We start from the raw sequence: 12,850 nt of genomic DNA, 5'->3' as shown, positions 1-12,850 counted from the left end.
GGAAGGAGCAGGGGAGAGAAGTCAAATAATGTAGGCCCTACCCTTGAGGATCTCACTGTCTACTTGGGAAAATAAACTGAACCCTTTTAAATCAGTTTGTGAACTAGATGATACTAGAGGGTTTGCTTTTGGTGTACAGACAGACAGCCCTTTAACTACTTAGAGACCCCATCTCTGACTTCTACCAGATGAGTCAGTGTCTTAGAGAAGGGTCCTGATTTCTTCCTTTTGGCTCCAGACTGAATTGCGAATGATAGCTAGAGAGAGTTGGAGGCCTAGTTAGCCTTCCTGCCCAGGAGAGCTCCCCAGGTGGGACCAGCTGCCTCAGAAGGGACCAGAGCCTCCTTCTACTGCAGGCCTTCAGCCAAGGGCTGGATAACCATGTGTTTTAGACATTTTAGGGATTCCCTGATAGGTGCTGTTTGGACGAGGTGGTCTCTGAGCTCCCTTATAGTGCTGAGGTTCTATGAGGAAACAGTCCTGGTGAGACAGTCCAGTCTGAGCCTGAGTGTGAGGCCTTTCCCTTCCCTTCTTCATTCTCACAACTCCTCTGCATCCTCATTCACTGTCTTCTCTTCCTCTGGCCACAGAAGCAGAGGCTTCCCTGCTCATTAAAGCTGATTCTTCTCCCTGTGCTGTTTATCTTGTCCCCTTTTGTCCTTCCCTCCCCTAGGACACTACTCCATAATCATACCTTCTCTCATACATCTTCTCTGTCTCCTTTTCCAGTGGCTTCTTCCCATTGGCTTAACCATATTGTCAAGTCTCCCCAGTCCTAAGTCTTTTGGCGATGTTTTTATCCCCCTCCAGTAACTATCCCTTCACTCCTAAAATTGGGGGGAAAGTTATCTGCCCCCCAAATGTCTCTCTTTTGCCTCATAACACACTTCTTTTATACATTTTAGTCTGGCTTTCTCCCACACACCATTCTATTGAAATGCTGTCTCCAAAGTCATCAATAGCTTCCTAATAAAGGAATCCCCTGTACTTCCTTTGAGTCTTCATTGTCCTGGACCTCTCGGATATTGTACTCCTCCTTCCCCAAATCCCTTCTGGGACATTTATTCTCTCTTCCACTGACTTCAGAGACAAGACTCTCTCCTGGTCCTCCTCCAACTTCTCTGAGGGTTCCTCTATCTCTTTCTCCTTATCTCAATCAATTAAGGGGGGGGGAGGAATGATGGAGGGTGTTGGTCAAGATTCTGTTTTTAATCTTCTTTTCTCTCAGCAATTGTAATGTCTTTAATTAGCTCAATATCTTTAACTAACAATTCATACCACATGAATTTCACACCTAAATATCCAACACTGATCTTTATTCTGTGCTCAAGACCCTCATATCCACCTAACCTCAGAACACCCCACTCTAGACGCCTTTTCAACATCCCAAACTCCTCATGTCACACATTAAGTTCATTTGTCCCTCTTATATGAGTGCCTCCTTCTGATTTCACCATTTTAAAATCAAAGGAACCATGATCTACTCATTCCCCTTTGTTTGAGGAATCTCTGATACCCACTGTCTCCCTCACCTCAAACATTAAAACCACTGCCAATGCCTATTCATCCTGCCTCCAGAACATCTTCCTCAGCCTTCCCTCCCTCTGTCTTTCACTGGGACCACCCTGGCAAAAGTCTTTCTCACTCCCTTCCTGAAGTCTTCCATTAGCTTCCATACATGATTTCCCATCTCCACCCCCTCTCTCACCCAACCTTCCATCAGTTGCCAGGCCCATCTGTCCTGCACATGACCCTGTTCAGGCCATTCCTGCCCTCCAAAATCTTCACAGGCTCTTTGCTATAGAGCTCATCCTCCTTAGCTTGGCCTTATACTAGGTTAAACCTCCCCAATCTGGCACCATCCTACCATTCTAACCTTGTCCCTTCTTCCTCCATGAGCTCTGTGCTTTGGTCAGACTGGACCAGACCTTGCGCTCTAACAATGCCCTACTCTTCCTGCTGACATGCTTTGGCTCATACTACTCCCTGTGTTGGGAATGCCCTTCTTCCTTCTCTTCCTTTAAAGACCAATTTAACCATCACCACCTCTAGAAAGCCTTCCCTGATTCTCTGCCACTAACGTCTTCCCCATCAGTCTCCACATCTCAACTCATTTTCTACCCTTCTCATGCACTTATCAGGTATTACTGGTTATTCCAGTTACATCTCTTACTTTCTCATCCTAAGACAACAATATTCCTAAATTGGACAATTTGAGGGTGGGGGAGACCTGTCTTATCTAAAGCTTTTACTCCCTCCACCAAAGCATAGAGACCTGTACACAGTAATTATTGGATTGAACTAAATTATATGGGATTGAAATGGATATATAAATAAATATATATTAAATTAAATTGCATGAAAATAAAAGTTTTTGGAAATTAACCAAATCATGCCCCAAATGATCTATCACTTCATTATAAAGTGAGGTCCAGATTAGTTTGATGAAGGAATCTTCTGAAGTGTTTGCATTATTTGAGATCCTACTGCAAATTTCTGTTGGGTTAGAACCAATGATCACATTCCACATAATTATGAATTTAAATAGTATGAATTGCAATGTATTAAATTGGGACTAATCAGGACCTAGTTAAATGCATCAATACAGAAAGGGACTATGATTTTGCCAATGTGCAAACAGCTATGAAGATCTTTTGTAATTAAGTTGGCACAGAGAGTTTCAGTGACTTACTCATGGTCACACATCACCCAGAGTCTGAGGCAGCATTTGGACCCAGTTCTTCCTGAGTCCCAGCACTATATCCACTCTGCCACATTCTCTTTCACTCTTTAAGTGGGTTAAGCATTATATCTCTCCAGTTCCATGAAGGGATGAGTCCAAGTCTTCTCCCTTTTTCTTCTCTATATCCTCACTTAGCACAGAGCTGGGCCCAGAAAAGGCATCTATAGCAGCAAACAAAGGGGCATTTTTTTGCTGTTTTTCTGTGTGTGGTATTCAGTTTCCCAGTCTCAGTCTTACATGTCTCTGTGCTGAGTCAATCAGACATGTGCAAGCAGGTTCTAACTATTCAGATATGTATATATGGGCTTTAGCCAATCAGATGCTGAGTAGAATTGTGTATACAGAGAGCCAGTGCTGAGAAAGTAGGTATCAAGAGAGCCGTCTTTGAAGGGAACAGCCAGTGTTGGAAAGAAGAGAATGCAGACAGGAGACCTCTGATGGCAGAGACTTGTTGAAGGGGCCTCTGAACTTTGAAAGTGAATAGAACTGTTGGGCAGAAACTTGCCCATGGGAAGGAGGCTTATTTTAAGCCCCTTTTAAGCACTGTTAAAGTGAATTGAGCTATTATTACAGAACCTTGGAATTCTGGAGGTGAATTGAGATGATGCTGCTGGTGGTACATGTCAGTATTGTGGTTGCCTGTTGAGCTTTGTTTTCCCAGAGGCAGAAACTGTGGGCAGGAGCCCCTGGAGCCTGCTGTTTGGCAGGGAGAGCTTGGAGTGAAGCAGTCCCTGTGAGCTGAAACATGGAGCAGGAACTGAGAGAAGCCTATATGTGAATCCAAGCAAGAGTCAGGAGCTGTCAGCCCACAGAGGAAGAGCCACGGGACTTAGAAGTCAACCTCAAGTTAAGATAAAAGAGGACTTTGCTTGGACACTTGGTATTGATTGGGGAGATTATTCTTACTGTGACCTAGGGGTGGATGGTGTGGTGTTTTCTTCTATCCCTTAAGGATGTGTTGTGCTAGGGAACACCCTAGCCTGGGACCCCCTGACTCTGTTAAGAAGTACTTTGGGGAATGCTACTGAATGCAGTGATATATGCTATGGGCCATATGATATACTGAGTGCTATGAGATATATGTGTATGTGTGTATGTACATATGTGTATATATACGTGTGTATGTACATATATATAATGATATGTTTTGCTTAAGGATGTTGCTATGAAAGTTATGCTTTACTTTATTGAACAAAGTTTAGTTCTGAATAAAAAGTTCATTATACTATGTGATTAGAGCCCTAAAATTATTCATAGCAGCAGTCCTCAGGTGTGCTGCCATGATTGGTGTTGTAGCATCTAGTAAACATTCTTTATTAGGCCAGAATGGATAGAAGATATGCAGGTGACAATCAAGAAGGTCTCAGACTCTAAGTGTGCCACACAGAACATGGTTTTGAGCACCAGGTGAGACCTGGTGCTTCTTAAAGAGACAATAAAACCATCCCCATTTTTGAGCTCCAGGACAGAGGGGAGGCCTCTATAACCATCTAGTGGGAAACACTAGGCCTGAAGGATCAAAAGGAAGCAACAAAATTGAAGGCATGAGTCAGGGTTCACTTCCCAAAGTGAGTTTATACTTTCCCAAAACCTGTGGTTTCTCACATGCAGGACCAAGGGATGTGTCAAGGAGAAGAAAATGGCCAGATTCAGGGTGAAAAGAGCCAAGTCTGATTCCTAACTCAGACATTTCCAACTCATATGATCCCCTCTCTGTGTCCCATTTGTCTCATTTGTTAGCTGAGGGGGTTTTGACTCAATGCTTTTTAAAATCTCTCCCATCTCTAGCAATCTGAGATTCAGAAGACACCCATAAACCACACAGGACCTACCTGCTACCTGCAGTTCAAAATGGGCTTCACTGTGATACTCAAGTGACTGGAATTGGCAAGTGTATGGACCAGAATCAGAGACCTGGACCTGCTGGATCCTCAAGGTCACCTTCCCCTCAGTCATGTTACATTTCTGTGGCTCCGTCCTCCCCTGCAACTCAACATTCTGTGATTCCTCCAGCTTCTCCCTAATGGGCTCCCAGTGCACGAGGGTCTTGTTTCTGAACCAGTTCACAATCATGTCCTGAGCATCAATCTTAGGTGAGAGTTTACAGGACAGTGTGACATCTTCCCCCTGCTCAGCCTGAATGAGCTGAGCAGGGCCAGTCACTGATAGTGGCTGTTTCTGGTGTTCTGGGGACAAAACAGAAGAAAATTAGAGGACAACATAGGATGAGGATTAAGTATATTTGTTTTTGTGGTTGGGGGGGATCCAGATGAAAGTCTGCCTTCCAGATTAGCTGCTACTCTGTTGTGGGCCCTCTTCTCTGCAAATCCCTTTCCTTCCTATGATTTCCTTACAGAAAGACATTCTCTCTCCTGACTGCTTTGTGTGATCAGAAAGGGAGGGAAGCTTTTTGGATGCTGAAGGGTTAAGGATGGGGGCAGGAACACAACAGCTTCCATCAGTGGTCTTAATGGAGGTATTGCATTAGCCCCTTCTCTGCTACTGCCCACAGAAACCTTACATGTGCAGAGGGAGTCCAGGTTCTGGGCTAGCATTTTCCTGGCCCTTATACTCTATTGGCTATGCAGCTGAGGTAGGAGAGAGGGCCAGAGATTCAGGTGAGGTCTCTGAGGAGGAGTTCTGCTCACTGGGGAGTTGGGGAGTCTGGTCATTTGGATAGTTCTGTCTGGTGTCCTGGTGTCCTGTATCTCCCCCGGCTAACACTGGGGAGGGTCTGATCCACTTATTCTTGCTAAAGTGTTACGGCAGAGGATGAGTTAATATACCAGTCCATCCCAGAAGTATTTAGACTTTAACAGGGCACTTTCAGAAGTGCAATGAACAGAGACTCTATGAGATCTGAGAGACTTGGCTTCTGGACCTGGTTTTGCCATCACCATCCTGTGTGACTGCAGGCAAGTCTTTCCTCTCTTTGAGACTTCTCTTCCCTTTATTAACGCCTAAAAGTGACCATACCAGTCCTCTCTTGAAAGATCTTTTTCCTTTGAATGGAACTCAGACTTCTCTGGCATTCAAAACCCTCTCCAACCTGGTGCCATCTACCCTTCCCATCTATTACATCTGACTGCACTCCTGGTACTCTGGCTAGACTAGACAACTCAAGATCTCCTGAAGACACCATTTCTTCTCAGCTAATTTGCCTTTGCTCATGAGGCCACCAGATGGCACAATGGATTGATCTCTGGTACCAAAGGAAGACCTGAGTTTGAACCTGATCTCAGACACTTACTAATCTCTGTCTGCCTCAGTTTCCTTATCTGTAAGATGGGGAGGAATTGGTGCCTAACCTCCTATATCTCCCCTGCCCTTTCTAGCTCCATTCCTCCAAAAGGCTTTCTCTGCAATGTCTGCCTTGACTTCCCCTCCTCTCCTTATCTTATTAAGCCTTTACAGTCTGATTTCTGATCTCATCATTCCATGACACTGCTCTCCTCAATTAGCCACCAAATTGAATGGCCTTTTCTCAAGCCTCCTTTTCCTTGTCCTGTAGCCTTTGACACTGGTGATCACTATCCTCTCTTTGATATTCTCTTCCCTGTACAATTTTCAGGATTCCTGTCTCCCTCCTGGTGTTCCTCCTCCCCGTCTGATTGCTCCTTCTCTGTCTCCATTGATGGATCCTCATATAGATCATGTGTCTAAAGGCACATCTCAGAATTCTGTCCTCAGTGCTCTTCCCTTCTCCCTCTCCACGACTTCACTTGGTTTTCTCAACAGCTTCCATGAATTTAATTACTGTCTCTTTGCTGATGTTCTCAAGTCTGCCTTTCCTGCCCCAGTCTGTCTGTTGACCTCCAATGTCAGATCTCTTACTGCCTTCTCAATCTGGATGTCCAACAGACATTTTAAACTCAATATGTCCAAGACATAACTCACTAAATTTTCCCCTGCTCTGTCCTCACACCCTACCTTCAGTATAGCTGTAGAGGGCAACACCATCCTCCCAGCCTGTAGCCTCACAACCTAGCAGTCATCCTGGATTCCTCACTCTCTCATCCCCACCTCCAATCTGTTGTCAATTTCACCATTAAAACATCTCTCATGTTGGCCCTTTTCTCTGCTCTCATACTGCCACTACTCTAGGGCAGTCTCCAAACACCCTCATGCCTTGATTCCTGCAATAGTCTGCCCATGAGGCTGGCTGCCTCAAGTGTCTCCCCACTCCAATCCACCCTCCATCCAGTCACTAAAGAGATTTACCCTAAAATCCAGGCCCACTATGCTCCCTCTTCAATAAACTCTAGTGGCTCCCAATTGGCCCAGTGAGTAATTTCAAAATGCTCTGTTCAGCATTCAAAGCCCTTTGTCACCCTGCTCACTCTTATCATCCCAATATTTTTAAATCTCACCCCCCACACACTATTCAACCCAGTGACACCTCCTGGCTATTCCATAAACAAGATCCTCCATCTCTGAGCTCTGGGAGTTCTCACCCATAGCACAAGTACCATGAACTGAGCTAAATAAGGAAGAACTTTATTCCCCTCCCCAATTTAGGACCTGTGACCCTCCAGAAACAGGCTTCTACAGTGGGGGGAGTCTATGTCATCATCTTTTTCACTTCTAGGCACAGGTGATGGATTCTTCACCCTACTCAGACCTAAGTTATGGTGATCTTAGGGGGAAGAATCAAGGTCAAATGTTGCTGCCAGCACAGAAGGGAAGCCCTGAAATGCCAGGGTGCCTGGGACATGAGTGCAAGAGGATCTTTGGAATTGGAACTTGGTGAAACCATCTAAGGTAGGAACTGGGCTAAGTTATGAGCCTGAACTCACTTCATCCCCAAATTCACCAGAGTTTGAGGTGACCTGTGTGGGGAGAACAATGTCCCCAGGTGTCAGTGAAAGTATCATTTCTCTATTTGTTCTCATGACACTGTAGAATTAAATATTACTGTATAAAAGTTAATCTGACTATTAAGTGGTTACATGGACTAAGGGTACAGAAGAGCCCCTAATGTTGGGGAGTGTCACTGAGACAGCTGGAGCAAATAACAGAGCAGTTGGACATCCTCAAACTCCATTAAATGTACCACAGAACCCTAAGTGACTGAAATATAATAGACACAGTCTTCAGTGAGTTGGAGCCAGGTAGAGACTGTGACAGAAATACTAACCTACAAGTCAGTTGTGAGACTCCAGGGAGATAATGTATGGAAAGTACTTTATATACCCTATAAAGATCTATGCCAGTGACAATGTCTGAATAACCCTTCCAGCTCTACAGAGAACCTGTGACCAAGAAGGGGCCTACCTGCTACCTGAAGGTCAAAGCTGGTTTCATTGTAAAAGGTGCCTGCCTGGAAATAGCACGTATAGCGACCAGAGTCAGAGGGCTGGACATGGCGGATGAGCACTGTCACCTTTCCCTCAGTCATATTCTGTTTCAGCATCTTTGTCCTCCCTTTGAATAAAGGGGCCTGGACTACCATAATCTCCTTCTGCATGTGATACATGTGCACAACCAATGGACCTCTGACCCACTTCACCATCATTTCTTGAACATCCGTCTTAGGGGAGAGGTGACAAGGGAGCAGGACATCTTCTCCCACCCAGGCTAGGATGGGCTGAGCCAGAGGGCCAAATACTGCGAACGTTCCTGTGTGGAGCACTAGAGACAAAACAGAAGAGAATCAGAGAACACTGGGGTGGTGGAGTTAATATGGCCTCCAGAACAGGGTCATGGCAGTCAAGGACCACAAAGCTCTGAATGTGTCCCTGTTCGGGTGCTGCTCTGCTTTGAGCCCCACAGGGAGAAGATATGTCTGTGACACAGAGACAAGGCATTCCCACTCTTCACTCCTTTGCCTAGCAGCTGATTAAGGGTTGAAAGTCTGAGGTAGGAGACAGGAAGGCAACAGCTCCTGTCAGTTGCCCCATGGAGGGATCAGCCTCTGCTCCACCACTGTGTCTGCCCATACAGAACTTCCTACAGCAGAGGAAACCCAGGCTTTTGGGCTGGTGTGAACTTGTCCTGATTCTGTGGCTCTTGGAGCAGAGTGTCTGAGGAGGAGGCTGGGCCAGAGACCTGAGGGAGACCCCTGTGTGACAAAGGAAGGGAATTCAAGAAGGGAGAAGGAGAGTGATTATGGAAATGTGGGTACCTTAACCGGCTTTACTGTAGTGAGGGCATCCTGGGTGACTGGACGTGGAAGGAAAGGATCTGCCTTTAAATATTAGCTCTACTATTGACTAGCTTTTTGGCCTTGGACAAGTCACCAGAACTCTTTGTCTCTGTTTCACCATAAAACAACAGGATTAAACTCAATGATCTCCAGGGATTTTTTCAGTTCTAAAACTATGATTCTGTCATGGTATTCCCTTGATTGTATGTGTCATTGGGGAGAATCTCCCTGCATCACTTTGCTACAGGGTCCACAAAAAAAAACCTGGACATTTTTGCCTCTCTATCAGAAAGTGAGAAATAGCTGTGCACTTTGTGACATTCTACTATTTCCTTTTTCTTGTGTGGATTGGATTCAGAAGTGATAGGACCCCTGCATCCAAGGAGGGCACTTGTTACAACTTCACTCACATACAGATGAAGAGAGTAAATCTTAGTCTGGACACCAGCACCCTCAGAAGTCTGCCCATCAGAGAAGGCAGCAGGGGGGAATGTTCAGTGCTAGGATTAAAAGGCAGAGCTGCTGGGATGCAGGTTGCACTCATTCACTGACACTGCTGGTCCTGGGCCTCCTCTAACCCTGACACATCTTTCTACTGAAGCCTTCATGCAGACTCCCATGAGGTGCCTTGTATGTGGCATCTCTCTGAAAAGTTCTGGGTCCTGACCTTCCTTGGCCTGAGGTTTTGCTCCAGACTTTTCCATCTTGCTCTTCCTTCCCCAGAAGTGACTTTCCTTCAGACCCAATGATTGCTTCAAACACCAGCACATGTTGAGGAAGAGAGAGAGAGTTTGGAAAAGGCTTTGCGGGGCCCTGAAGGAAATCCGCCCAGACCTCAAAGCCTTTGAGATATCATTTATTGCCTCTTCTTCCCTCTGGATAGGATAGAGAAGGAGAATCCTGGGAAGTTCTTGACTGGACCTCAGAATAATTGGGTTCATGTCCTGCTTCTCCTATGTCATGTTAAGCAAACCCCAACCAGTCCATGCCTCAGTTGTCTTACTTGTGAAATGCAAGTGGGGGGCTGGATCAGATAATGTGTAAGCGTCATGCAAGTTCTAAGTTTTGTGACTCATTCTCTGCACTGTTCAGTGGGGAGACTAGGGAGATCTCTGCTGGCCATTAATGATCACTACTTTTGTTGCTGCAGATTTGCCTTACAGAGTCAGAAATGTAGACACTATGAGTCTATTAACTCTTCCTTTTAAAACATCTTTAGTGGCTAAATAAATATTTTTTAATTGATAGTTTAATTGAAGTGAAATAACAGTAGGCAGTGATATATGTAAACACCACAGTGGTAGAGACCAAAGTAAACTTACCTAAGCCAGGAATACAAGGAAGCAGAAGAATGAGGTATACAAGGTATAAAGGCAGAGTATGGCTGCTGTAGGATGCTGGCCAGGGATTCCACTTTATGGTCCAGATCATGGCTTATAGGAACAAAACCAGGGAGATGCTAAGAACAAGAAGAGGATATTGACTATGAGGAACAGGATAACCTAGTCTGAAAGAGTTCACTTCCCATAGGAATCAGGAATGTTGTCTCCAAGTCTAGGCAAGCGCATATCAAAGGACATAGGTGGTGGTCCAACTTGTGTCCATCCCACCTTGTTTTTTCGTCTTCATGCAGATCTCACAGATCAGGCTGGTCCCCACATACTCCATGTTCATTTCCATCTCCATAGCCCAGCTCACACTATTTTTTCTAACCTATAATGTCCCCTCTGCTCTTTCTACTTATTCCAAAATTCCAGTGTCTAACTCAAAGGACCACTTGCTACCTGGAGAAATGTCTCTCTATTTCACTTCACCATCTCAACAACTCACATCTCAACAACTCAGCAACTCAACAACTCAATGACTTCCTCTGTTCAGAGACCTCTAAACCTCATTGATGCAGCCCTAACCTCTCCCCTGACCTCTAGTACCTAGTAGACAATCTAAGAGGGATGCCCCACAGACATTAAAGACAATGTGTCTAAAAATGAACTCTGTCTTTCCCCCTAAACTTCTCTATTTCCTAACTCCTCTCTTACTGTCAAGGAAACAACCAGACTCCAACCTAGGTGTCATTCTCAACTTTTTCCTCTCTCTTAATCTGCCTCCACTTCTCTCATTGATTTACTAAGTCTTATCCATTCTGCCTTTTAAACTTCTCTCATATCCATCTGCTCTCTTCTGATACTTCCACTATCCTCACACAGCACTTCAATACATGATTGGTGTCCCTGCCTCAGTTTCTCTGTTTTCTTGTCCCTCCTCCATTCAGCTCTCAAAATGATCTTCCTTTAGTTCAGGGGTCACAATGCCAACTCCCAATTCAGTAAAATACAGTAGCTCCCTGTCACCTCTAGGATCCAATAAAAAACTCTCTAGTGTTGAAAGTCTTTCCAAATCTAGCTTTCTCCCACCTTTCTTGTCTCTAATCCAACTATTCTTCCTTCTCCCCTTGCTGTTCTGTCCCTCTGTCCTTCCTCTTTCCATGTATTCTGCTATTTAGTGACACTGACTTCTTTGCTGTTCCTCAAACAATACACTCTTCCTCCCAATTTGGAGCATTTTCCCTGGCTGTCCTACATTCCTGGAATTCTCCCTCTTCATCTCCATATCCTGGCTCCCTGGCCTCCTTTAGATGCTAGCTCAAATCTCACCTTCTGCAAGAAACCTTTCCTGACTCCCCCTAATAGTGGTATCTTTGCTCTCAATATTGTCTCCAACTCAGGGGGCAGAGCCAAGATGGAGGAGTAAAAACTGGGACCTGCTCAAGCTGTCCCCCCAAAGCCCTTAAAATACCTGTAAAAATGACTCTAAATAAATTCTAGAGTAGCAAAAGTCACAAAATGACAGAGTGAAACAGATTTGTAGCCCAAGACAACCTGGAAGTCTGACAGAAAGAGTCTATTGCACCAGGCTTGGAGAGCAGCACAGCCCAGCATGGACCACACCAGCACAGACAGGACTGGAGCAGGCTTTAGGGAGCTAAATCATGGGCAACTGATACAGTTTCCAGATTCCTCAACCCACAAATGCCTAAGACAGCTTCAAAAGTCAGTGAAAAAGCTCTTTCACCTGGGTGAGAAGTGAGTGTAGTCTAGTCCCAGCCCCAGACCCAGGGCAGTGGCAGCTACTGCCATAGCAGCAACTTCTGGAGTTCTCAGCCTACAGACCATGGAGGAATCAAGTGACCAATTTGGGTCTCAGTCCTGAGTGGCAGTCCTGGGGTGAGGAGGAACACTGGTGTGGTGGAGCAGGTAGCAGCTGTGGAGAGGGAATTCTACTCACAGTTCCAGGGCAAAAAAGGGTGCTTGTGCATGCTCACAGATCAGAGAGCAGTCCAGGAGAGGAGTAAACATGTCTCCTTGTCCTATGCCACTTTTGAGAAACTGAAATCTTACAAGTGCATAGAGATATTTCAGAGAGCAGCTGCACAAAACCTCTGAAGCCTGGGGTAGTATAACCTCAACTTGACAAAGGACTAAAAAAATTAAGTAATTGGCTGAGAAAATGACCAAAAGGGGGGAAAAATCGGACTATAGAAAGTTATTTTCTTGGTCTAAAGGTATTTTCTTCCATTCTTTCAGATGAGGAAGATCAAAACTTACAACCAGAAGAAGACAAAAACATACAACTGGGGGAAGACAGCAAGGTCAAGGCTCCTATATCCAAAGGTTCCCAAAAAAATATGAAATTGTCTCAGGTCATGGAAGAGCTCAAAAAGGATTTTGAAAATCAAGTAAGGAGGAAAATTGGGAAGAAAAATGAGAGCGATGCAAGAAAATCATGAAAAAATGAGTCAACAGCTTGCTATAGGAGACTCCCAAAAGGTGTTGAAGAAAATAACAACTTTAAAAATAGACTAACCCAAATTGCAAAAGAGGTCCAAAAAGTCAATGAGGAGAAGAATGCCTTAAAAAGCAGAATGGGCCAAATGGAAAAGGAGGTTCAAAAGCTCACTGAAG

General features: G+C 44.9%; 1 protein-coding gene across 1 annotated transcript; it reads right to left on the bottom strand.

Moving 5' to 3' along the window:
• Positions 1 to 360: 360 nt before the first annotated feature.
• Positions 361 to 10,574, bottom strand: LOC140507642 (butyrophilin-like protein 2). The gene is made up of 4 exons (XM_072615652.1): positions 10,499 to 10,574; positions 8,018 to 8,374; positions 4,576 to 4,929; positions 361 to 464 (listed from the first exon to the last, which is right to left on the bottom strand). The coding sequence occupies exons 1-4, from the start codon at positions 10,572 to 10,574 to the stop codon at positions 361 to 363; spliced, it is 891 nt and encodes a 296-aa protein (XP_072471753.1).
• Between the last annotated feature and the right edge of the window lie 2,276 nt (positions 10,575 to 12,850).

The sequence above is a fragment of the Notamacropus eugenii genome, chromosome 5, assembly GCF_028372415.1.
Source record: "Notamacropus eugenii isolate mMacEug1 chromosome 5, mMacEug1.pri_v2, whole genome shotgun sequence".
NCBI classification, from domain to species: Eukaryota; Metazoa; Chordata; class Mammalia; order Diprotodontia; family Macropodidae; genus Notamacropus; species Notamacropus eugenii.
The sequence above is the reverse complement of the archived record's forward strand: the minus strand, read 5'-3'. Positions and strand labels throughout refer to the sequence as shown.